This window comes from Melanotaenia boesemani, chromosome 21 (assembly GCF_017639745.1).
Source record: "Melanotaenia boesemani isolate fMelBoe1 chromosome 21, fMelBoe1.pri, whole genome shotgun sequence".
Lineage (NCBI taxonomy): Eukaryota > Metazoa > Chordata > Actinopteri > Atheriniformes > Melanotaeniidae > Melanotaenia > Melanotaenia boesemani.
The window spans coordinates 19,342,946-19,370,037 of record NC_055702.1 but is presented as its reverse complement, the minus strand read 5'-3'; the positions used below and the strand labels follow the sequence as shown (position 1 = coordinate 19,370,037).

The window sequence follows — 27,092 nt, the reverse complement described above, 5'->3', positions numbered from 1 at the left end:
CCACAGTAAATATGGCAAACAAGTGGTAACCCAGAACACTGTCAGTTATTTGTCCAGCTATGCACTTTCTCTTTCTATTAAAATATAAAGACAAACAGGAACATTCTGCAATTATTTAGAGAGAAGTACAGAAAAATCCCATAAAAAATATTTTTTCACTTTATTTACCGGTCAGAATACATGTGCAAAACAAGTTCTTAAATACATAATATGTAAAGCTTTAACACAGTGATAGAATTCTGTTGTTATTGTGGCTGTCTTTTCTACAACCTAAGGATGTTTACTGATGAAAATCAGATGAAGTGGTGTTAGAAATACCTATATAAACGTGTGCACTCTTAATAAAATATCAAGTAAATGGCTACACTGTTACTTTTGTGATTTAGTTGAAAATTTTAATGCTACACTTCTTATAGATTTTGGTCATATGCTTCTTTGAGTCACATTTTCTAAAATAAAACATGAGTCTTCAAGTCTAAATCTTTGGTCCAAATGATCTATCAGCACCAAAATGTGAACTAACAGTTCCCTTATGATTTGGTGCAATTTAATGGTAGCTACAATGTGTTGTTGGATGGCTTAACTTTTTTCCTACAGAGTACCTACATTTTATTACTACTAAGTTAAAATGAAATACAGATGTGACAATTTTCAATTCTTGGACAGTGTTTGAGACTTGCACAAGCTTCTGAAGGTCAGCTAGTGGGCAACAAGTTCAATCTTAACTTGAAGCACATTTAGTGCTATTTCAATTTTTTCATATAATAATCCATTCTCACCACTGATTTATCTCACATTCAGCCTGGCTCAAGAGTACCCTGTTGATAAAACTTGAATCCATCAAACTTCAGTGTTTGAAACAACAACTGAAAATACACCTTGAGACCACAGTCAAATATTTAGTTATCATTGCTGTTGTAGGATTCATTGCCAAGATAGGAGGAGAAGCTTATCCACATTCATGGGGTTGTAAAAAGATATATTTTACATTAAACCATGGCATTTTCCTTAACCTTAACCAAACAAGATAGTGCCTAAATTTAAACAAGTCGAGAAATAATATAATTTAAACCAAACAATGTAATTTCCTTAAGACCAAACAGATAGTTTTGCTATTATTTTTACTCTGAACAGGTGGTTTCATAGCTTTAAACTAACTGATTATTTATAAACCTAACCATGTTGTTAAAGTCTATGCAAACTAAAATCACGATGTTTTCTTAAACTTAACCATGTACTATTGTCTAAACCTAACACAGCAATATTGTTGTCAAAACCTAAACAAGTCATACAAGGATATAATTTAAACAAAACAATATAATTTCCCTAAAGAAATAGTTTTAATTTTACTGATGAATGTTAAACAGGTAGTTTTGTTGCTTAAACCAAATTACTGTTTTTTTCAAAGAATCTTAATTTGTTGTACAGCAAGCAGTAAAAATAATCAGTCAGTGCACAATCACACAAACAACAATAAATATCTAAAATGACTTTGGATGGATGGATGGATGGATGGATGGATGGATGGATGGATGGATGGATAGATAGATAGATAGATAGATAGATAGATAGATAGATAGATAGATAGATAGATAGATAGATAGATAGATAGATAGATAGATAGATAGATAGATAGATAGATAGATAGAAAATAGAGCTACTTAATCAGCTTATTCAACAGGGCAATGACTGCAGGGACAAAAGAATATTTATGTCTGTTAGTCTTGCTTCTTGGTAGGATGTACCTGTGCTCTGATGGTAGTAGCAGGAAATCATGAGCCAAGGGGTGACTTTGATCCGCAAGGATTGAACAGGCCTTGCTTTGGACTCTAGTGTGGTACAGAGCTGAGAGGTCATTCAGGGAGATCCCTGCAATTTTCCCACACAGTCTTACAAACCCCTGCAATCTATTCTTGTTTATTAGGGAAAGGGAACCATACCAAAAGATAAAAAGAGAACTTTTAAAGGGATTCAATAAAACAAGAATAAAACATAGGCAAGGCAGTTTATTTGCATAGCACATTTCATGTACAGGACAATTCAAAGTGCTTTACATAAAACAAAGGCATTACAGATATTAAGAAATAGTAAAAGGCATCAACACATAACCAGAATCACAATAAAATAATACATTACATTAAAATGATTAAATGCAAGTTAAGTTAAAAAGTTATCATGCAGATTTCATGCATAGGCACATGAGAAAAGAAATGTTTTTAACCTGGATTTAAAAATGTCTACATTTGGTGAAAGCTTAATCTTCACTGGCAGTTTGTTCCACTTGTTTGCAGCATAACAGTTAAATGCTGCTTCTCCATGTTTAGTCTGGACTCTGTTCTGGACTAGTTGACCAGAGTTTTTGGATCTAAGAGCTCTGCTAGGTTTATATTCTCTGAACATATCACAGATGTATTCTGGGCCTAAACCGTTTTGGGATTTGTAAACAATCAGAAGGGTTTTAAAATCTATTCTGTGACTGACAGGAAGCCAGTGTAAAGATTTCAAAACTGGTGTGATGTGTTCAGATCTCTTAGTCCTGGTTAAAACTTTAGCAGCAGTGTTTTGTATGAGCTGCAGATGTTTAATGCTCTTTTTAGGAAGTCCTGTTAAAAGACCATTACAGTGATCCAGCCTACTGGAGATGAATGCATGGATGAGTTTCTCTTGGTCTCATCCAGGTGTTTATTTGCTCCAGACACTGACACAGTTAGTCTATTAGGTTGCAGTTCTCTGGTGACAGAGACACATAAAGTTGTGTATCATCTGCATAACTTTGATAATTAATGCTATAGTTCTGTAATATTTGACCCAAAAACATATGCATAAAAGTCCTGTCAACATTAAAACTATTAAGCTTCCGATAAAAAAGGTAAGCCTTCGTGCACACAGAGTCGAAATAAAGGTCAAAGGACAGTTTGTCATCCAGGTGGGTGCTCAGGTATTAGTAAGTATTAAACTGCTCTTTTGCCTGGACCTAACCATGTCATAAAGAGTCTGTGCTGACCCAAACCATTATGTTTTCCTAAAATCAATATATTTTTATTTTTACTCTTTTAAAAAAATTAAATTAAGAAAAAGTTAAAGAATTCTACTAACAACGCTATTGCATATGCCCGAGAGTCCAACCAGTATACAGTACATTGTCTACATGTTAATTCAAGTGATTTTCCTGCATGTCTATTTAAAGTGACTAGAAGAATTTTGTAAACCACCAAACTCAAACCTTAACAAACTTTAACTTAATTTTTAGGTCCGTGTAGCTTGCTTCAAAATTTCAATAACACAATATTTTATGGTTCTAAATTGTGCGATTTTTGTTCAGTAAGAGAAAACATTTCATAATTCTTGATCAAGTCCTTTCCAATAATACTTAGTAGAGCTGACATATACTAAAGTTCATGCCAATTAGTGAACTAAATATGAGCCTCCAGTTTTAACAATTTCCAAAACTAGTTTTAAATATTATGTTTTAAAGTATAAATCACAAATTATTGACACCTTCACCTTATAAACTGAAATATAAATAAGGCTCAACATGGCAGTGTATTCATAAAATGATAAATCTAAAAAAAATAACAATACTTATCGACCCTGGTTTCCTCCAACCTGGCAGTATGTCAATTTCTTAGTCTCCAAACTGAGAAGACATCATTTACCCGTCTGTACTCTTCCAGCACTCCTTGGTATTGATCTGTTGTGATGCTGAAAAACAATCAGAGATGTGCCACTGTGTTGTCAAAGTAATCAATAATGTTTATGCATGCCATACAGATCAGTGATCTCCTTGGAATAATTACCGGGTTTGAAGAATTTAGTGTAATGTATGGGCCTGTTTTCTGATTTCGGACAGCTTTGTTAAGGTGTTACTTCACACTCTGTACCACACTGTTTACATCTTCAGTCTGTCATTTTCTCTGCTCTAACCACTTTCCTTGTGGAAAACTGTTGGTTTTTCCTCAATGGATTTGCTTAAATTTAATCTAATTTTAAGCTTGTTGTTTAGCCCTACAAACAAACCTGTTTTGCTGTATAGCAAAGTAATGTTCAGTAGTCATGCCCTGGGAGTGACCAAAAACACTGTCAAAGGTTGATTGTTATTACCAGAAAGTCACCATTGTGGTTTCACATGGGATGCAGCTCTGTTTTGTTGTTCAATATTCACATTAGACATTTACATGGTATGTGAGAAATGTTTTAAAGTCAAATTCAGGTTTTAACTTATGGCAAACAGTCAGCAAATTGGAGTTGTAAACTGGCCAGCTTTGCAATATATATTCATAAGACTTCTATTACCTGAAAAACTTAATTTGATTTTTTTATTAGTTTATTCACCAGAGTTACTTTCTCTTTGTTGATAGACACTATTTCTAGAGCTGGAACAAAGTACCAAAAAGCAGTTAACGCTACAGTAAGTTAGTCATTTGTAATCACATTTCAAAATCTATGATATGTAAAAATTAAATGGGAAAAAAAATTAAAAGGGTCATTACAACCATATTGTAATTACAGACCAAGAGGGGGAAAAAAGACACACACCCACACTATCATATCAGGATTGTTATACAAGATCATGTACTGTGTCAGCAATTCAGTCCTGAATGGCTGCACTTTATGGGAACTTTGTCTATTATGAGAGCTAACAGGGGAATACCTGAACTACAGGGAGGCATTTTCTCTCTCTTTGACACACACCTGTGTCTGTGTGTGGTATCTTCTGTGTTGAATTCCTATCCAGCCCTGTAAGGTCTGCGACTGTGGGAAGACAGACAGCTGTACAAAGTCAAAATGATGACCTGTGACTGCTTTAAAGACAGGATCAGTTTCAAGTGTTGTGTTTCTCTTCCTGAGACTTTGATCATTTATTGTTGGACCCACTGGAGTACTACTGCACATGTTTTTCAGTTCAGTCTAAATTTATTTACAGTAATTTATTTAAAAAAAAAAAAACAGTCTTAAATGAGTTACCTTTTTTTCCAGATATTTCAAACATCACAGTTTGTGACTGTGCTCAGACTTCCTGTTTTATCTCTCTTTTTATAGGCTTTCTGTTTTGTTGTTTCTTATAATAGCTAATCCTGTTTCTGTTTCAGGTCAGAGTGAACCCACAAGAGCTTTCAAAGCATCTAGAAGGGCGTTGTAGTCATTGTCCCCCAAGAGAATAGAGATTATTACACCAGTATTGCTGGTTCACCAAGGACACAATGCATAAGACAAGTTATTGAAGAGCTGTTATTCACCTGGATGGAATGTGATTACACACACACATACAGAAACTTTTTTTCCAGTCTCACCTTCCCAAGACATAAACATTTAAAGAATTTAAGCGTAAATTGCTTTACAAGCCGGGACTTTTAAAAGCACACTTTACAATTATTACTAAATCATTTTAAATATATAATTTAAGTCATTAGTAATCTGGGACTTTACTACTTTCTGGCCATTTATTTACTTCCCAGTGTTCCTCAGTATATTTCTTTAGTTAAAAATACCAAAGTGATAAAGGATTTAGCTCCTTGTTCTCTGTTTTTATGAGGACCTTTCACAAAAATAGCTTGTGAATTTGGGCCAGTAATGATTTAGATTGACCGATGGGTGACATCACTGAGCTATGTCTACTTACAATGACAAATATATGCCCAAAACAAAGTATATATTAGTTTTTGTTTAAAATTTGAGTAGTGACACATGGACAAGGCATTGGAAAATGAAAGGTATTACAATTCCTTTCAAGGAGAAATTAGAATCAGATTTTTTTCTTTTTCTGAATCGTTTTATTTCGTTAAGTCTTGCTGTCATTGTACTTTCAGCACAAAAAGTAGAAGAACCATTAAAAAATAAAAGCAAATAAAAAATAAAAGTAATATAGCTATAAACATAATATTAACATAGTATTTATATAGTATTTACAGGTTGAGGTAGTGCATATTAATTTCTGTTAGTTTTTTTTTTTGTATATGATTAACTTATTTTCTTCTACATCTAATGTAGTGTTTAACTTTATATTGGAACTAGATGAAAAGATTAATCCACGGATGTTTTATTCATAATAGAGAAAATATGAGAGGAAAGCATTTTTATTGCAAACTGGCAATCCTGCTGCTGGTTGTTTCTGATGGTCCTAACATATCTCTGCTTACCCCTCCTGCTAGTTTGGTGCTGTGAGACAGCTGAAAAATAAACTGAACAGACACATACTTACCTCAACAACAAAATATCAAGGCCAAACTCTTTGAATACCAGTTACTTTTATTCACCGCAGAAAACACTGCAGAAATTTGTTCCTGGCACCAAAGATGCTGCCAAGAAAACATTACACACAAACAAAATGCATCGATACCGAGCAGTCGTCTGTTTCGTCTCTGCATTTCTGCAGAGAGAGTGCTGAGTGTTGTGCAAAAGCCAGTTGCAGGGCCATATTCTCAGCCATAACTTCAGGGCAGAGTTCTGCGGCGAGCTGGGTAAGTATAGGGCACGGCAGCTATGTACACTATCACATGGGTGTGGCTATGAACTGGCTGCTTGCAAAATGCTTTCAATAGAGGAGTAAAGAAGGCACGTAAAGTACCAGGCATGCCTGCACATGATTGTTACGTCATTGTGTGACACAGGGAAATCAAAGGACAGTAATAAATGCTGTTTACCAGTTGACAGCTGAGTCATGAGGGTGAGAGCAACATTGATACTCAGCTGTAAGTCTTTTCCTACTTACACTTTTATGGCACTACACCGGAATTAAGCAAAGGCCAATGTATATGATAGAATAGAAAACTTTTCAAGGAAGCAACATCAGTATTGAATAAACTGTAAAGGAGAGAAGCCCATAATTTAAGTTGAAAACCAAAGGGGAACAAATATATTTCAGATGTTTCTGCTAAGTAGAAACATTTTTGTTTTACATTAAAGCAAATATTTAGACTTTTATTTATTTATTTATTTTTATAAATGTGTTCCCTGCATAATAGGGTTGGGGGGAAACCTACAATGATCGGTAGAGCTTTGCTGACAGCTTGTTTACTGACTGTACGCTTCCTGCATTTGGGGCCCATTCAAAACCATGCAGAGTAGCAATACAGGGAGAGATAAGGATTCAGGTGTGCCATTCTGTGAGGTTCAGACAAAACATTAAAGAGAAAATTTTTTTTATCTCTGTTTAAGATTATGTTGTAGGATGAACAGAAAAAAAATTCTCAGAAAAAAAATTCTCAGAGTCATTTAGAAAATTGTGACTTAAAATATTAATTTTCTAGAACAAATTTAATTTATTATATTTTATTTTATTTGTTCCAAATAGACATCATTTTAATTGTTCTGCATTTTTGAGGTAGTTGAGTTTAAAATTAGCTTGAAAAGTTTGTTTACCTATTGGAGTTCTCTGTAGCCACAGAAACATTACTTATGTTCATGTTTGTGCTGTGATAAAACCTAAAGCTAAACATCTTCATTAACTACTGTCACACCCGCACCAGTCCCTGTCATCCTCTGCCTTGCCAATCTCCACAGTAATCACTCCCCTGATCATTCACACCAGTGTTCAGTCACCTGCCCCAGCTTTATAATCACCAGCTCCTGTCAACCTTTTTTTTTTAATGTTTGGGAAAGATTCAAATAAACAGATTTCCCAAAAACTTTCCATGAGCAGCTAACCCAGTTTCACAGTAAATGAACTTTGTTGGTTTTTAGCTTAGCTAAGAGCAAGCTCTATGTCAAGGCTACTTGTTTCGGTCCATACGAGGGCCACAGTCCAGCCCGTTGGTATTGTATTCCTGCTCCAACACACCTAAATCAGATTAGATTGAAGCCTATCTTTCTGCACAATGACTCATTAATTTAAGTCAGGTGTGTTGGAGCAGGGATACATGGAAAACCTGCTGGATTGTGGCCCTCGTAGAACTGACTTGACCTGTCTTTAACAAGGCAAGGCAAGGAAGAGAAAGCTTGTACAAACTTTTCACCAATGTGCCGTTTTATAACATCCTCAACTTGGGCATTTTTGTTAACCAGCACTTTGAAAGAAACACAGTGATCAGACAGCAGCACAACCTTGGAAATATTCAGACCTTTAGAGATGACTGGATCCAGACAGTGTTCTCTGTTGACAAACTAAAGTGTTATTGTGCTTCTTAGCTACTTCTGAGAAAACAAAAAGCAATTTGGTGAAACAGCAGACTCAGAATTAAAGTAATTTTGACATCTGAAGCTATTTAAAAACAGCCATTAGCCGATCAGTGTTTCAACGAACAGTCAGATTCTCTGATAGGTTATCTGACAGCTATAATTCAAAGCAATAAGACCTCCCTGTAAAATTTGCTGATTGGGGCCACGGACAGCAACTGTGCTCTTTTCATAGGTTAGTGAGTCCATCGTATGTGCGTGTCTATTAGTTATTTTAGCATGCAGGCATCCTTTTGCTGACCTTTGTCTTCCCTCTATGTTAGATCCAAACGTGTACCTTAAGATATTGGATTGCATGCTACATCTACAGTGCAATTTACTGCACAGAGAAGAGAGGATTTCCAAAACCATGCAGTTTCATGATCTCCAGTCATGATGTCATTTATGGAATAAAAACTGGCCTATAATCACATTCTGGTTACTTCTTTTCTCTGCTATGAAATTCCATGGTGGACGATGAAATATCAGAAGACTGACATGACAGTAAATTCAGAGAACTACCACACTGGTAGACCATGTGATGGCAGAGCACAGGGGCTAAATGATAATTACTATTTTGATTACAGGAACATTTCAAAGGTATGGCTATTTGATTATTTTATTTAAGCAGCAGAAATTAATGGACTGTGGTATGAGGGACCTAAGGAAAACTTCCCAAGCAGTTTTACCTCAGAATTATACCTATACGAGCCTGAGCCTGAGCCGCTGAAACAGACATGAAGCCTAAACAAACATAACCTCCTTAACCACTACACACAAAAGAACAGAGTAAACCACAGTCCAGGTTTGGGACAAAGACCAAGAGAAAAGCGCTCGATTAAATAGTTTTGGTGCTTATGCCGCTACGGTTCAGGGAGCTCGACTTGTTTGAAGCCTGTGTTTCTCTGTTATCTGCTTTTGGAATGAAGATAAACTAAGGCACGCTCACTGATGATGTTTACAAACAAACAGAGCATACCAGTACGCTGGAGAAACTCAGTCTGGAAGGCAAATCATATACTGATTTACTGGGCAGATAGATGCATGATGACACAGTCACTGAGTTGTCCAGTGGGTTTTTATACTAAGCGATAATTCTTTTATTTTTCCTGTGAGTTACTATCTGGTCGCTTTTATGTCTTTTTGATTTGGTTATTATTTAAAAACTCTTAATGACTAGCAGCTCTGTTTTTTCTGTGTGTGTGTTTCTGTTTTTGTTTTTGTAGAAGTTGTAGGAAATTTTCTGGTGTGTTCATGTGCAGGTGTAACAGTTTGTTGTCTGGTGATGGTGTAGATTGAAGGGTCATTTCCTTCTGTCTGTGATCTTTTTGTCTCCTTTCTTCTTTCCCTTTTGCTCTTTTTGCTGTTTTCCATCTTTTTCTGTCCTCTCCGGATTACTTAGATTCCGTGATTCAAAGTAAATAAATAAATAAATAAATAAATGAATCAGATATCAAGGGGAGCCTTACCCATAGCCTCCCCTTGGCAGAGCAAATTTGTTCAGCATGTTACAGCAACCAGATTATCATTTTGCTTGCTATGATGCTGGACAGGACAAGTTAGGAAAAAAAAAAAAAAATTGAGAGCTTCCCCTTTTGGCTCAGCTTTTTCATAACAGACCACCGCAGAGTCTGCATCACTGCAAACCTAATCCACCTGTCGATCTCTTGCTCCATCCTTCCCTCACTCGTGAACAAGACCCCGAGATACTTGAACTCCTCCACTTAGAAGAGGACCTCTTTCCTGACCCAGAGAGGACACTCCACCCTTTTTCCCTATTGAAGACCATGGTCTCGGATTTGGAGGTGCAGATTCTCATCCCAACCACACACTTGACTATGAGTTGCTATAGCAAGAGTTGGAGATCACGGCCCGATGAAGCCAACAGAACTACATCAACTGCAAAAAGCAGAGACCCAAACCTGAGGCCATCAAATCGGATCTCCTCGACACCTCGGCTGCAACTACAAAATCTGCTCATAAAAGTTATGAACAGAATCAGTGACAAAGGACAACCTTGGCAGAGTCCAACCCTCACTGGAAACAAATTCAACTTACTGCTGGCAATGTGGACAGAGCTCAGGCACCGGTTTTACAAGGACCGTAAAGCTCGTACAAGAGAGTCTGGTTCTCCATACTCCCAGAGATTATTGACAGAAGGTGACAACATACGTTACAGAAGTATGTGTTCAATAGAGCCAACATTATAATGTCACTAACTAGTCTGTAATATAAAAGCAGACATAGGATGAGAGTGGTTCGAGGGTATGGTGGGTAACCTACTGTTAACCCTAACAACTAAATGCTTCAGTCAGTAGATTTCTGCAGCTGCATGGACAACTTGTGTGTTTCCTCTATAAGTCATGTTTTAAGCCTAAAAGGAACTTCACTTGAGGTGCTTAAACGTTTGGAAAACTATTTAAAAAGTGCAGTTGCAATGTATCTCCATGGTAATCATGGCTCCATCACTCTGGATAATACACAAGAGGACGAAAATGTAGTTTGTTCAGAACTTCTATCATCTGCAGCTAATGTAGAAATTTAGAAATAGATTAGATTTAGTGGTTTGGATCTGTTCTGGTAACTGATCAGAGAGCGGAAGAAGAGACCACCCAGAGTACAGAACAGAGCAGAATCAAGATTTCTGACCATGATTCTTTCTTCACTTTTTTGTAAAAACATATTAAGTCCAACAGGAAAAAGTCGTTCAAGATGACGTTGCAGTCTAAGTAGCCTTTAAATTAAGTGCTTGCTTTCCACGAACAGCCAGATTCCCTCTGCTTTTGTCAGTTTGACAGGTATGTCCACATGAAAAAAAGAGTATCTACTTCTCCAACGTTTGAATGGGCAAATAAAATGTAAAACATGAAAACATTTAAGGAAAGACTGAGAGTTTGCATCTAATACACATTTTAAATGTTTCTTTCCACCTCTGTGATGGCAGGCTTCTTATGCTAACTTCAAGTCTGGCTTTTTCAAACAGGTATAATTATGCCCTTTGATGTGACTGGATGACACATTGCACAAAGAAATCAACTATGCATTAAAACTCCCATCAGTTTCAGTTGTCTGGACTGAGTAGTAGTAAACATACCGCAGGTATGGTGTATATCTGCAGCACTAACTCCTCTCTGATAGAAATTCGTTAGGATAGTGAATACCAAAATGCAGCCGCATCATTCACAAGCTTTCAGAGAAATTGTGAGACATCTTGAAAGAAGAGCAATGAGAAAGTAAAGTCCCCTTGTTTGATTTTTAACTCAAATCCAATATTGAACTAAATGTTGTCAATATTTTTCTTTGAGCTGCCTGTCCACAGACTTATTGAGCAGTAGTTCAATGCTCTGGATCTGAGCATGATGTATGGGGATTCATGTGTGGGGTCCACAGGGATTGGAGAGACGTTGCTGACATCAAGGGGGACCACAGCAGGCCTGGTGACTTAAGTACTACAGTCAACAGGCACTACATGTCAGGTCATTAAGATGGATGGTGGAGATTTGTTCTGTGTCCAGAGAAGGGAGCATAATTTAGCCCAGACGCTGGGTGGTTCTTCTTCTGCTGTGAGCTGGTGCTGTTTGCAGCCAGGACGATTTAATTCCAATGCATAATATTCACCCAGCAGGAAAAGGTCATAGAACACACATTCAAATTGTCTTACATTCCCAGACAAATTTATGGTTTTTGATAACAAGCTGATTTTAAAAAGGAAAAAAGAATGCAAGACTACATTTTTTTTCCTGTTAGTAATTTCCCACAAAACTAGACTTTTTCATTTCTTGTTTATTTGCAGGGTCCTGTCCGTTGCAGGGTCTTTTTTAAATGATTATCAAAAGAATGCCAGGTAAATTATATTAGATGAAATCAAAATCAAATGATAAATATCTGATTTTCTATTTCCTCAAAGTTTGAATGTCAGAATCATAATCATAAATTTTACTATTCTGACAATCAAATTTTAGTGTGCTGGTTTATATAACTTACTATAAATACCTTTCAGCATTGATGGTGTCTTTCCAGATGGGAAAGTTGCCAGTTTAGTGGGTAATTATGTATCCCTATACCATCAGATTTGCAGGCTTTTGAATTGAGCAGTGATAGTAAACTGGATGGTCTCTCACTTCTTTAGCATGTAGGACACCGCATTCTCAATTTCCAAAAGAAATTTTATTCATCTGACTACAGAGGTTTTTGTTTAACTTTACCTAAATCCACTTTAAATTAGCTTTGACCTTGAGAAGAGAAGACAGCAAATGAACCATGGTCACATAAATACCACTGTGAGCTATGTCACAATCATCTGAAAATCTGAAGATCGCAGGCATCTAATACTGATTTTCAGTCATTTATCTTGCAACAGCGATGTCTCTAATTTCTCTGAATCTTTTGTAGATATGTGCAGAAGATGATGGAAATATTCAAAGTTTGCACACTTTTTACTTTATTAAATTTCATTCTGAAATTGCTACACAATTTGTAGTTGTAGTTTTTGGCAGATAGTTGAGCATCTGCCAAACCCTATCTCTGAGAGACTTCTTATTTCCAATCATGTTACTGACCTGTAACCAACTGACCTAAATAGGTGCAGCATGATATTCCAGATGTTTCTTTTTAGGGCCATTTACTTTATTATCAAGTGTTTTGTGGACTTGGAAAAACCATGTCCTTTGGGGAAATCTGTGGGGGGTGCTCTGGGAATATGAAGTACTGGACCTCCTTGTATGAGCTGTTTAGACCCTGCATAACTGGTGTCAGAGCAGTAAGTCGGATTAGTTTTCGGTGAGGGTTTGACTTTGTCAAAGCTGCCGTTTTTTAGGTGTAGCCAAGGTATTGAGGAAGTTCGGTTTGGTGGCCTCAGGACTGGGTCTCTGCCTTTTGCAGATGATGTAGTTCTGTTGGCTTCATCAGTCTTTGATCTCCAACTCTCACTGGAACGATTCGCAGCTGAGCATGAAGTGGCTGGAATGAGAATTAGCACTTCCACCTCCTCCTGACAATTTGGGAAGTGCATTGAGCATTTATTTAGAGAAGGTAAACTTTCATGTTTGGCAGAATATTCCAATCATACCATGATGCTGGTGCTATAAATCTTTCAGCTTACCCTATCAGCTGAAACATTTGTGTTTGAACATTTAACAGTTAAATCTAAGTCGTGATCTAGATCGAAACAGTGGTGCTTCACTTTCCCAGAGTAATTACCTGTGTGTGCAAGCTGGTCTTAGTGTTTGTGTGTTTTGGCTCAGTAGGCCCCCTTAATATACCCTAATTACCATGATGTCATTCACCTGTTTTTTGGCTCAGGGGCAGTGAAGACTGATGGGACAATTTTGGGAAATTATCTTTTATCTGATCTGGAGCTCAAAAGCTGAAACGCAGAGAAAATAAATGTGAAAAGTTGTCTATTCCAAAATATTCTGGGGAATTATCTTCTTTTGGAAAAATGGTAGAACAAAGTTTTTCTTGGTTTTTCTAAAATAATGTTTAGAATGTCTGAAAAGTGTTTGTTTTGTAGACTAACAGCACTTTCCGTCATAAAATATGCTTTGGTTTAATTTATTCTTCAATTCTTGTCATGGTATGCGATAGCTACCCTGTTGTCCAAAGATTTAATTTAAGATTCACCTGAAAAGCCAGTAAAGGAAATGGAACACTATATAAACGCTAAAGCACCTCCTGAATCCTCTTTCCTCTTGTAAAATTGAGCAAGTATCATAATTCAGCTCTTTTGTGCTATTACAGAGATTTTTTTCTAACTAAATCAAACACAAACCCCATCCTTAAAATGTCTTAGAGCAACCAGTTAAAACAGTGCATGTGCAATAATGTCTGTACATTGTTGAGGAGATTTAACATTAACTTGATGTTCAGTGGTGAAAGCAATGCCCTGAGGTCATTTACTGTCTTATGAAAGCAGCTCTTTTTAGTAGCTGCCTTAATTTTGTCAGTGAAAAGCCTATTTTGAAAATCCCACATGGTGCATGATGAATGTAAGTTGTACAGAAGGGGTAGTAACATTAATACAATGAGTTGTGCTCAAAATGCCTAAAGGAAGCATTTTGTTAGCCACAACCTGCCCAGACTAGGATAGCAGGTCTGTTAACATATTTGTGGTCCAGACTGATGCCACTTTTTATTGTCAAAACACATTTGGGTTTCCAGAGAAGAAGCACTATAGAGCACTGACAGGAAGGTTACTGTTGTTTACTTACAATAACATAAAAGCAATACTCCTTCATTATGGATTTTTTTTATCTTGAAGATGATTGTGATAAAATATTGTAACACTCTCATATGTACTATCAATACTTGGTCGAGAGACCACAGAGTCACAATTTTAATGCAACTGGTTCCCCTTTAATTAAGATAATATCTTTAAGCCGGTGTTCGGGAAAACCACATGCCTTCCTGCCTGAAAAGGCCCAACTGCCCTGTGAACCTTTTTGTTCTCATTTCCGTGTCTCACTCTTCCTCCCTCTTCTCATTTTCCTCTGTTTCTCTTCTTTCCTAAAGGGGGTCTACAAACCCTGCCCAACAAGCCTTTACTGCTGCTTTGCTTTACGTCCCATCAAAATTGTGCATTTAAGAGTGCAATAAACAATCATTTACATCTCACTGATGGTGTGGTCCTTTTTTCAAAGGATAGGGTTGTGCAGGTTGGTTAAGTTCAAGTAACGATGCTACTTGGTAAATTTTAGGCACCAAATCTTCTCAGTTAATACACACTTAAAAATTACAATAAAGCAACAAATATGTGTGTCAGAATGTCAGAATCCACTATAAACAGGTTCTGAGCTACAAATCACAGGAGCTCTCATCTCTAATAAAGTAGTTGACAGGTGTAGAAAGGGTTTATGCTTCGGATATACAGGGGTGGATCTAGAAAAGTTTAGATGGGGGTCAGGCAGGGACAATGACCAAGAAAAGGTTGGCACAAATGAGATATACTTTTTTAAGGTCTTGCATTTATTTAATATTGAACTGATTATTACAACTAAAGCGATCATCTAATGTAAAAAAAAAACCATGGGGGGAAAAAGAAAAACCCAAGTAAGCATTGGTTTGCTCTTTCTGTTGATACATTACAGTAAAAACGGGCATATTTCAGGCTTAGTCGCAAATGGTGATTAATCATGATTAACCCATTTGTAAGCCATGATTATTCTGTGCTGTGATATATATATATATATATATATATATATTTTTTTTTTTTTTACTATTTTCAATATGCTAATAGTCTGTGTTTAAGACAGGAATTTATTATCTATCCCCTTTTTATGAACTGCCAAACGGTAGCTAGCAAATGGTTTGCTACATTGATTGTTTAAAACAAGTTGATAAAGAACACACTTTACAGAAATAAGTTTTTGTAAATAATAATAATATTACCATGTTAAAATCTATTTAGTTTTGTTCCTGAGCACACACAATAAAATTACTTTTCATGAGCTGCCAATTTACAAAACTTAGTCTGCATTAAAAAAAAAGAAAAAAAAACAGTATAACTGCCTTTTAATTTTAGCCCGTTGAATTTAGCATTTAACTCAAAACATGTCATGCTCTAAATGAGAACAGATTCAAAGGAAACTTCTTTCTTGTTTTTTTTTTTTTTTTTTTACATTTGAAGAAGAACATCCATCATAACTTGCTAAAACAAAAAAGAAAAAAAAACATGAAGAAAAAAAAATAATATGAAGAATATGTGGGAAAAAAGAACTAAGATTAAATTGAAGTCAGAGGATTCTGAGAAAACATGACTGAAAGTTAATATAGTACAAATGACAAGTTAGAACTGGTCCAGAGACATAAAACTAGAATGTGGTTTTTATCTCATACTTTGATGCACACAATGCATTTCTGTTAAATTAAATATTTCACCTCTAATATCTAATTTAGCAATCACTTTCTCCTCTCTCTGAATTTGCTGAGTAATTTGCTGAATTTTAATGTTTCTGATTTTAAAAAAAAATTGTGAATTTGTGTGATTGTTGTAACTGCAATGATGAATTATTCTTATGGCTCTTTTCTGCAGATTGTGTTGCACATTTGTAAGTACTGCCCCAAGTCTGCACATTAATGCAAATATATTCAAATCACTAAAGATTTTTGTTTGTTTGTTTTTTTTTGTTGCTCAGAACAGAAATGCTCCTTGACAATTTGATGTGTACATGATTGATATGAGACTTCCTGTTTATTTTATCATCTATTTTCAACTCAAGAAACTTGTTTTCATACACTCTTTCAATTTCCACCCCATCTATATCTATCTGTATGTGTGTATTCTTATTGCAATTGCCAAATAACATTAATTTGGTTTTACTTAAGTTTAATGATAATTTGTATCTGTCAAACCACATTTTTAGTTAGCTCATTTCAGAAGTGATCCTCCCCAGCAGTTTGTGTGATAATCCCCAGAACAAAAACTATAAGTGTCAGCTGTTAATTATACTTATTTGAAAATGTTCAAAACTTATGCGAAGTATTAACAGTTTTGGACCTAATACTGACCCCTGGGGGGGCGCCACAAGCAGTGTCCAAGCATGACAATGAATATTCCCTCAACTTCACAAAGTGTTTTCTGTTGCTTAAATCACTTCTCACCCAGTGCAAAACTAACCCCCTAATCCCATACTATTCAAGTTTATTGATTAAGATTATAATGATGACTGTGTCGAAAGCTTTTTTAAGATCTTTGAATATTCCGACCGAATGCAGTTTGTGATCTCCTCAATTGATTCTGTTAATGCCAGTGATGTTGAACTGTTTGCTCTAAATCCATATTGGCTGGCAGAAAGTAATTTATGTTTGTTTATGAATGTGTCTAATCTGTTACTGAATAGTTTTTCTAAAACTGTGGAAAATATGTGGACATAAAGATACCGACCTGTAATTTGTATAGTGGTGTCTATTCCCAGTTTCATACAGTGGTACAACTTTAGCTATTTTCATTTTGTTAGGAAATTTACCGGTGAGGAATGATAGGTTACACATGTATGTTAGTGAAATCCTCTCAATGACCTTTCTTTTACAACTTTCAAATCAATTTCATTTGAATCAGTAGATGTTTTATATTTACATTTATTTACAATATCTATTGTTTCCTTTTCTTCCACTGCTGTGAGGAACATTGAACTGGGATTTCTGGCATTCACCATATAAACTATGCTATGGTGAAATTACATAGGTTTCGGAGCCTTGGCCTGCCAAGACAACACAAGAAAGAATTTACTCAGCCTTAACAACCACAATGCAAGGTCAGGCCTGTCCACCACACTGAGGGCTCAGATTCATTTAAATAACTTTGGCAGCGTACAGAAGTAAAGACTGGAGGCAGTGACGCTCTGGATTATTCAAATTGTTTACGCTGAGAGTTCAACTTCTAGGAATGTTATGACGACCTCTGGTAATTGCACGCTACAAGAGGTAATGTTTGGAATGAAAATATGTTCAAACTGAACTTGTTTGTGGTGAGAGCAATAAAAAATGTTTCTTTTTTTTGTATACATGTGTGTATGTGTCATGCATGTGATAAAAAGACATTAGCCATCAACACATAAGTTAAAAAAGTGGAAAGTGGAGGCTCTTTTGTGCTGCATTTTCATAACATACAAGGGAAGTACTACACTTGGCACATATCTTGTTTTATTTATTTATTTAATTTTTTTGCCTTTTGCATGTGTACTTGTGTGTGTTTACTTCCTTTGTAATGATACCCCTCCACCTCTCACCAGGCGGCCAGGCTACTCCTCTAAACCTCAGTGTTTTTGCCAATTCCTGGATCCCAAAGAAAGAACATGGCCTGCAGCTGGGCCACAGTGCCCTGTTTGCTGCTGAAGTTACGGACCTCTATAATTACTGCCAGAGAAGGACATACACTCTCCCCTCATCCCAAATGCTACATCAATTAAAACATGCAGGTCATGCCAAACAACATCACAGTGCTTACATCAGTCTAATCACTATATAGCAAAAATAGGGAATCTGTACTCCTGGAGACCCTGAAAATGTGATCTAGAAGAGTAATATCTCCATCTAGAGGTTAATCTAGGAATATCATCATCATCATCACCTGGGCAATCGCTTTTTAACACAAACAGCTAATCAGCCAATCGCATGGCGGCAACTGAATGCATATAAGCATACAAACATGGTCGAGATGACTTGCTGAAGTACACTGAGCATCAAAAAGGGGAAGAAATGAGATTTAAGCGACTTTGGATGTGGCATCATCGTTGGTGCCTGACTATTTCAGAAATAGTGGATCTACTGGGATATCCACCCTCAACCATCTCTAGAGAATGATCTGAAAAAGGAAACATCCAGTCAGCAGCAGCTGTCTGGATGAAAATGCCTTGTTGAGGTCAGAGGAGAAAGAGCAGGAGTTGATAGAAAGGTAACAGTAACTCAAATAACCACTAGTTACAGCCCAGGTATGCAGAAAACCCTATCTGAACACCAAAAAACATCAAATCTTGTAGCAGATGGGCTACAGCAGCAGAAGATTTTACTGAATGCCTCCGGTCAGCTAAAAACAGGAAACTGAGACTACAATTCACACAGACTCACCAACACTGGACAATAGAAGATGGAAAAATGTTGCCTGATCTGATGAGTTTCATTGTCAGCTGCAACATTCAGATGGTAGGCTTAGAATTTGGTGGAAACAACATAGAAGCACAGATCTATCCTGCCTTGTGGCGACAGTTTAGGCTGACATTGGTGGTGGTAAAAGTGGTCCAGTGTGGGGGGATAGGGTTAGTTCTTGGCACCCTTTAACCCCCTTAGTACCAGAGTGGCCTGGTTTAACCACCACAGCCTACCCAGTATTGTTGCTGACCATGTCCATCCTTTTATGACCACAGTGTACCAGTTACTGATGGCTACTTCAAGCAGGATAGGGGATTATGTCACAAAGTTTAAATCATCTCCACCTGCTTTCTAGAACATGATGATGAGTTCACTGGACTCCAATGGCCTCCACAGTCACTAGATCTCAATCCAACAGAGCAGCTTTGGGATGTGGTGGAACAGGAGGTTCTCATCATGGATGCAGCAACTGTGTGATGCTGTCATGTCAATATGGAGCAAAAGTGGTCATTGCTTATAAATAAACTAAAAATGGTCATGAGTCATTATAAGCAGTTACTGTGTTGTGATCACATCTGTGATTTTCTTTGTTGCAGCATATCTGAAGAAGCCTGTGCCTGAACATGCAGACCTTTGTGTTGTCCATAATGTAAGCAACATATGCAGCATTTTTCTTTGCAACTCTCAGGACTCCAGAGCTTTAAGGAGAGATGGAAAATAAGACACGAGATAAAAAAAAATCTGAATGGTGCATTATACAGTCTAACCAACTAACTATAACTACTGTCAAATTCTTAATGATATACTAGAAATTATGTAAATCATGACAGATAAATGAAAAATCAACCAGATTTTATTCACTTTTTCCTTTCATACCAGCATTAAAACAATCACAAGAAAGATAAATTAAAATGTTTTGTTTGTCCCTGTTATGAGGAATGCTCACTGTGCATTACGGTTAGAAAAATGTAGCTGATTCATTCACTTTCTTTGCTGTGGGATGGAATTAAAATAAACATATAGTATTTTGGCCTCAGTGCATAGATAACATACAGTACATTTGGAAAAGTTTGACTAATATCAGTACAATACAGTTATAGACACAGTAAAGAATAATTTTATAGCAGCATTAAGTGGCAACTTCTATATAATTGTTGCTACGATGGCATGCACCTTCATGAAGTGGGACCATAAGAATAACGTAGTTAGTGCCTTTTTATATAAGTTATTTAATAAATGCAAATATAGCATATTTGCAGAGGTATTGTCCAAACCAAGTCAGAAATTTTTCAGTGGGCAGGGCGTCCCTCTCAGGCCTTTCCCCCATCCACGTCACTGGCTGACCCGACCTGCTCGTTGGACCTGGACTGGGAAAGAAATGCAGCAGCTGGAGTGTAAACTCTCTTCCTCGCTCTTTATTGCTTGTCCTTGCCTGAAACAGAAACAGCAATAAAGCACCCCTGAAGTTATTCTACATTACATTGCCACGTTTGAGAAGTCTGGAAGAAGATCCAGATTTGTTTTGAAGTGTCATAAATAAACCAGGACCCACCCAGGCAGAAATCTACCATGAATTGGAAGCTGCCATCACACTAATGTACACTCAGGAGAGTTTTATGTTTCAGTGGGCTGAGATGAGATGTTCTGTGCCGAGAATGAAGCCCCTACTCCAAAAGTTAACATCATCAGCCACCAAAACAAGTTTAGAACAGGCCATGCAGATAAAGAAAAAGCCTCCTGGAGAAAGGTTTTTATGGACAGATTTGAGTTTTTATTTTTTATTTAACCTTGATTTAATAAGGAAGGTCAGTTAAGAGATGATTCTCATTTACAACGACAACCTGGGCCAGATGCAACAGTAAAACATATGCAACAATGACACAAGTTAATAAAAAAAAGTACTCAATTACATAAAAAAGTAAAACATTTTATAAGTCTAATAAAAATATGATTCTATGAAGCAATTAATAGTAGCAGCAGCTATCACAGACAATGTTTTCCAACTAGCTTGTAAAAAAGAAAAATGGAAAAAATGGTTTTAGTTTCTGTTCTAACTGGTTGCAGTCATTAGAAGCTGGAAACTGGAATGAGAAACAGCTAAAGGATAAACGGGCTTTTAGGATGAATAATTTAATGTAACTACTGGAGCATAATTTACTATCCCTGTTATGGCTAATAAATAAGAAGCTGATGCAAGCAGAGGTTTTCTCACTTAAGGTTTATCAGTGAATTGATACCAATGGATTAGTTTAGGAGAATAAAGCAATGACCAGTTGACAAGAGAATACAGATCACAGTGATGGGTGTTGAAAGTAGATAGGCAAAGACTGAGCTGTCAGAGCAGTAAAGAATTATGCAACTGCAACAACACTGTGCCTCCTGTTGGTGGAAGCATTATGATCTGGAGCTGTTTTACTGCCAAGTGTATGACAGTGGATGTCCCTAAAAGTCCGGACTGTACAAGGAAACCAAAATTTTCTACTGATTCTGGGAAGAATAGAGGCAAAATCTGCCAGAAGACTGTTAAAGTTTGCCAGAAGTGACTGGTCAAAGTACAAAGCTTTTAAAAAGACACTTAACCCAACATTAAATACTATAGAATAATTTACACTGGAGCAAGAGAGATTCAGAGAAACTGAACTGAAAAGCAAATATCGTGCAATTCATTCAACTTCAGACTGTAACTGTGTGTGATTAAATTATAAATACCTTTGTTGGAGACAAACTTAAGCGAGTGGCTGAAGATTCAAAAACGAGACTTTCCCTCCTCCGGACCATCATTCAAAAACTCATGGCCCAGTCCATTGCCACATTTTCCACACAGGACCTGTAAATAAACAACACCATAAGTTGTAAACATTTTCTTATTTCAACAACACTTAACAACAACCATATTTTTAACATGCGTCCAAGACCTTGTAAGCAGTGAGAGTCTCCATCATCTTGGTGACGCTGTCCTCTTTGATGGTGTCTGTGAAAGCCGGCCAGGGAGATGAGTGGGGGAACTTAGACCGACTTGAGAACAGGGGATGGTTACACTTGGAGCAAACATAGATTCCTGCAGGGAAAAGTTTACAGTTGGTACTTCATTAAAATGTCAGGTGCAAACAGTCAAGCATACCTAGAAAATAAAGAAATTTGAGTTTCAATTATTCACACAAACTATTTCAATTATTATGTGTCAATTATTTCTGTGTTGTGCCAATACTTTTTTAGTAATAAATCACATACCATTAAGTCTTTTTATTTATCTTTAAATGATGCCACATGTGAAAAGAGCAGCAGAGTTTAGTATGATGAAGTATAAGCTTTGGTTTTAACATAATCATAGATTATTAATAGGGTATTATTGTTGCCGTAATAATACAACTTCTACCAGATCAAAGTAAACTAATCTTTATCGTTTCCCTACATTTTTTTTGTCTAGATTTGTCACATCAAATGTTACACAATATTTCCATCATTAGTCACTACTTTGATGTAGAAACAGCCCTAAAATTCTGCTGAAAAATAAACATGAAAGGTTAATTTTATCCTCCATAATCCAGCCAAAAGAAGGTTACATCACATCACTGCTTACTGAAGAAGAGTCGCCGTCTGCTCACCTGGTTTGAAATGATCCTTGTAAATCTCACTGCCAATAAACTGACAGAAAGACATTGTGCCTTCTTTGCAGATCGCCAAAGCAAAGCAAATTTAACCTGACTCTGTGTTTCGTCTATCCGTGTTCTAGGATGTGCAGGCGGCTTCCTGTTCCTCTCTCGTGTGAAGTGACAAGACCATGGACAAGAGCTGCTGGAGATTTAGAAGAGCTCCTCCCACTGCAGTTATCCACACCGCCGCTAGGTGTCAGTGTTTGACAACAGGAGCGCAGATGGCATCTGTTTTGGAGTTTTTCAACTGGCTTTGCCCTAAATTTACAATCCCCTGATACTGACTGAGATAAACACAATTCATTATGAAAAAAAAAAGAAAAAGAAAATACGGTGATACATTTTTGGGTATGAAAAGTGGAATTAACACAAAGACTAAAATATGCTGGAAACAAGCTGAACTTTACATTCAAACAGTTATCAGATGATCATTATTCAGTTAAAAAAATAGTGTATTTGTTATGTTATGGGAATAACCCATAGTTTATTTTGTCAATAAACACACTTGTGTCACCATTATTCTTACTCAGTTGTTGCATTCTTCATCTTTTTTTGGAGCAGCTTTACAAAGTCACCACAGTCAGTCTAATTTTAGCCTTTTAATAAGTCAGGAAAAGAAAAAATATCACTGTCATCTCTGCTTTGGGGGTTTGTTGTAATAAAATATTCATATTGTTTTTTCACAGCTGAGACCTCTAAGATGCTGCAATACAGCATTCACAAACTATATATTGTAAAAACAAAGATTCAAGACCTTATAAATAAAACAATCTATATAAATAACACAGAAAGTTTATTACATAGACAAACACAGATAAATAATGCAACATTTATCCTGTTGGTATAACTTTGTGTTTTATTTCAAAAATTAAAAACAGTAATACCAGTTTAGTTTGGAAAATACATTCAGATTTAAGGGTAGAACATTGGGAAAGTGCTGATGCTCCTTTTCACTGCAGATCTACATGCTTCATTCATACTTGCAGTAGTGCTTCAGTGCTTCAGGCAACTCCAGCCAGTCAATTGCCATCCTGTGGACGATATACTTCTGAATGGCCTTCCTGCACAATGTTTGCAAAGATGAGACTGGAGTAACAGAGGGAGACAACTGATTAGTGTAATAATGGCAGAGTGGAATTTCTTAAAATAGATTAATAAATGTACATCATTTAAAAAAATATTTAGAGCTCAATGTTGTTGTTATATTATATTATATTATATTATATTATATTATATTATATTATATTATATTATATTATATTATATTATATTATATTATATATTACTTTCTACTTTAACAAGTCTAACGGTTTTCATTCAGCTACAAAATGTTATGACAGACATTTTACAATCCACCCAATATCAAAAGTATCATGGTGACACTCACAGCCGTACTCCACCTGGACAATCCGAACACACTTTGTTGCAGCAAAAACATCCACCACAGCATAGAGAGGCTGGCTAGCGGGTATTCCTTTGGCAGAAGCTCCCATGTCCTCGCCATTGATTACGATGTGCATATCAGCCAGGTTTTGGCCTTTGGGCACATACAGGACTCCTATTCTGCTGCGTCTAGCTGTAGGAGGCAAGGTGTTGGTCTTATAAAGGTCATCTAAGATGTGACTGTAGCGTCCAGGCCGGCTACGACCAACCAGCTTGTCCCTGGGGATTCGAATACTGTCAATGTACAAGTGAGTGTCAGTGAAGAAAGCCTTTGGCCTCGTGTTGTTACCGCCTTCCTGACCTCCAGCTCCATTTTCTGCTTCTCCCCACCCAAGCCTGTGACCCCCAGCGAGTCCTCCCTCTCCAGCTCCTGGGACTTCAGCCTCCTCAATGATTTTATTATGGTTGCGGGTGATGGCAAACACCCAGCTGTCTCCCAGCTCTGTCAAGTCTGGGATGGAATATTCAGGCACCACCTCTAAGCTCTTGGGGTCCCTCGCGGTCAAGCCGACTCTGAGATGTCCACACCAGCCCAGCTCCTTATCTTCAATCTCTATGAGGAATATCTCTCCAGGCTTTAACGGGTGTTTACTAAAACAAACTCCATTGGCAAAGCTCTCTATCCGTGTGGCCTGGGTTCCTGAGTGATCCAGCCTGACATTGATACCATGGATGGGGTGAAATTCCATGAACTGGTCAGAAAAAGGCTCCATTTTCAGCTTAGTTTGCAACTACTAAAGTAGACCCTCTGGCTCAGGAAACACAACTGACTTTAAGAAATCTAAACTGACAGAAACTCTCAAATCAAACTACTTTGCGATAGTTTCCAATCCCTGTTGGCCAATATGCGGTCCATTTAGAGACACAACAAGTAGCACAAGCACAGTAAGGAGTCTGCTCTGCTGGTCTGTTGGTCACTCAGGGAAGCTTCTGGTAGAGGGCTATTTTTGAACAACTGCATATGTCAACAGATGGCAAGATATGTGTGTGAGTGTGCTAAAGGGCTGGCCAATACTCACATTCTCACAGACACACACAACCAACATACACAGATTAAGTTGGGGTTAATAAGAAAAATGTAGTTCCTCTAGGCTTCATTCATAATACCATCTGCCAGGGAGATACGTTAAACTGTGAACCTTTTGTAGCTGTATTCTAAATATAGTCCATTTAAATAAAGCCTGGCTTTCATTCTTATGTGAAGCTGCAAAAAAAAAAAAAAAAAAAAAAAAAAGAGGTTGTTGGAGAGTTTTTAGGATAATAGATATGACAAGAATATGACAAGGAAGTTTATTCAAAAGGGGCATTTGTGAACATTATATTAATTAGGTGTAAGCATGCATATAGTTCTCAGCATCAGCATAATGTGGATTTTCATTTATGGCATGATATAATCCGTAAGAATCCTGCTTATGACTGACTGACAATGCATGTTATTTTAATCTAAATTTATCCTATATTTTTATGTCCATATATCCACATTCAATAGCTCTTGTTAGCTACATAATAAGTGTAATATAATGCAATTTGCCATTTGGACATAATAATGAATTGAATTTTTTTATATTTGAATTTTTAGATTGTATATTAAGACAGAATAACTATATAGTTAACTAAAACTTAATTATTATATAAAAAAAGGAAAGGTAGCAAATGTGACATGAACTGTGAATTGCTATGTGTAGATAAGGTTGCCATGCAAATGAATTTTTTAAATACATATTTTTACACAGTTGGTTTCAGACTATTTTTCCATAAACTGAAGCCCCACTGAATTATTACACAGTAGACATTACACACAACCAGAACAACATCCATTTTTCCTAGTTAACTGTTTTTTACCTTAGAGTTTGTAAACTATATATTACAATCATAGATTAGAGACTGACAATGTAAATCATACACAGAATACTCATTTTAAGTCATTAATGAATTGACAGCGTTCTATGTAAAAAAAAAAAAAAACTATGTAAGATGCATTTATACAATAGCAGTTTTAACCCATTGCAATTTGGACAGATTAACATCATATCTAAACATTCATTATTGTCGTCCAAAGGACAGGAACATATGTACAGAAACCTTTTTCAGTTGTGGTTTTGTTCTTAGTGTAAACATTAAGGGGTTATAGGGAAATACTTTTGTCCTTTTATGCCTTACAAGAATAAAATGGTTAGAATAATCTATTCTTATTTTGGCCCTGTAACTAAATGTAATAAATAAATAAACTAAACTAATTATGTATGTAAACTGAACTAACTTATCTATGTTATATTGCTCTGTGATGTCAGAACAATTGTAGTGTATCCACCAGGAGGCAAAACACATATTAGATTGTGAACAACAGTTTTCAGAAAAGTTTTAACCATTCGGTGATGCAATAGGTCTAAGAAACTTTATGTATTAAATATGATGCATTAGGCGTAAAAGGCTTAACAAGTCTGTTATGAGTATTTGTTAAGTAAAAGTGTAAATAATTTATTACACAAGTGTATAATATCAAAGTGATTCTGCACCACTGTTTCTCAAAAACAGCCTTTTTCCAATGAGAGTTGGAGCAGATGGCTCCCTGTGATAGTGTTTCCATACCTGGCTCATCTGTGCTCAACCTCACATTAGTCTTTTAATATGTGCAAGTATGTGTGTGTGTATGTGTATGTGTATGCTTGCTTGTACATACTGGTATGTGAGAGGACACGGGGAGGGAGGGGGTTGTGTGTGTGTGTATGTGTGTGTGGTTGGGGGGGAGGGGGGGCATTGTTTTAACCATGGAAAGCACTTTGTGCTGCATTTTTGTATGAAAAGTGCTCTATAAATAAAGACTGATTGATTGATTGATTGAATTACAAGTTTTAACATTATTGTGGTTAAAACTCCTTAATTAGACACGACAGAAACAAATCCAGTTTCTGTCATGTCTGTTGTCTTGAGATGATAAAGAACAGTTTCTGGGAAGTTTGTACCACAAATTCTAATTTAGTTTATTTTAAAAATGAGTAGAAACCTATTTTATGTTGTCTTATCATAAAGGCTGCAGACATCCTGGTGACTGAAGCAAAAACGTTAGCTTAAGTTAAAATTTACTCAAATTGCATACTAATGTCGGCTTCTGGCTTAGCAACTGCAATCTAGATGAGTAAAACAAGAAAGCAGCTATGGCTCTTATCATTAGCTTTACCCACAAAAACAGCTGGAGCTAAAAGACGCGAGGATGCGAATCATCTTCAGTAAAGTTACTTAAAAACCAGCTGTGAGAAACAC

At 36.5% G+C, this 27,092-nt stretch overlaps 2 protein-coding genes across 2 annotated transcripts; both read right to left on the bottom strand.

The window, feature by feature from the left end:
- Positions 1–19,570: 19,570 nt before the first annotated feature.
- On the bottom strand, positions 19,571–22,530 carry msrb1b (methionine sulfoxide reductase B1b). Its single transcript, XM_041974128.1, has 4 exons — positions 22,341–22,530; positions 21,651–21,793; positions 21,445–21,562; positions 19,571–20,167 (listed from the first exon to the last, which is right to left on the bottom strand). The coding sequence occupies exons 1-4, from the start codon at positions 22,393–22,395 to the stop codon at positions 20,151–20,153; spliced, it is 333 nt and encodes a 110-aa protein (XP_041830062.1). The 5' UTR covers positions 22,396–22,530; the 3' UTR covers positions 19,571–20,150.
- Positions 22,531–23,304: 774 nt separating this feature from the next.
- On the bottom strand, positions 23,305–24,738 carry neurl2 (neuralized E3 ubiquitin protein ligase 2). Its single transcript, XM_041974127.1, has 2 exons — positions 23,776–24,738; positions 23,305–23,474 (listed from the first exon to the last, which is right to left on the bottom strand). The coding sequence occupies exons 1-2, from the start codon at positions 24,542–24,544 to the stop codon at positions 23,359–23,361; spliced, it is 885 nt and encodes a 294-aa protein (XP_041830061.1). The 5' UTR covers positions 24,545–24,738; the 3' UTR covers positions 23,305–23,358.
- Positions 24,739–27,092: the final 2,354 nt, after the last annotated feature.

What these genes read in the sequence shown, in the direction of transcription:
- neurl2 (XM_041974127.1), bottom strand. Translation starts at nt 24,544, where the DNA reads ATGGAGCCTTTTTCTGACCAGTTCATGGAATTTCACCCCATCCATGGT. An exon ending in TGTCCAGGTGGAGTACGGCT is followed by an intron (nt 23,475 to 23,775) that starts GTGAGTGTCACC and finishes CTGTTACTCCAG; the next exon opens with TCTCATCTTTGCAAACATTG.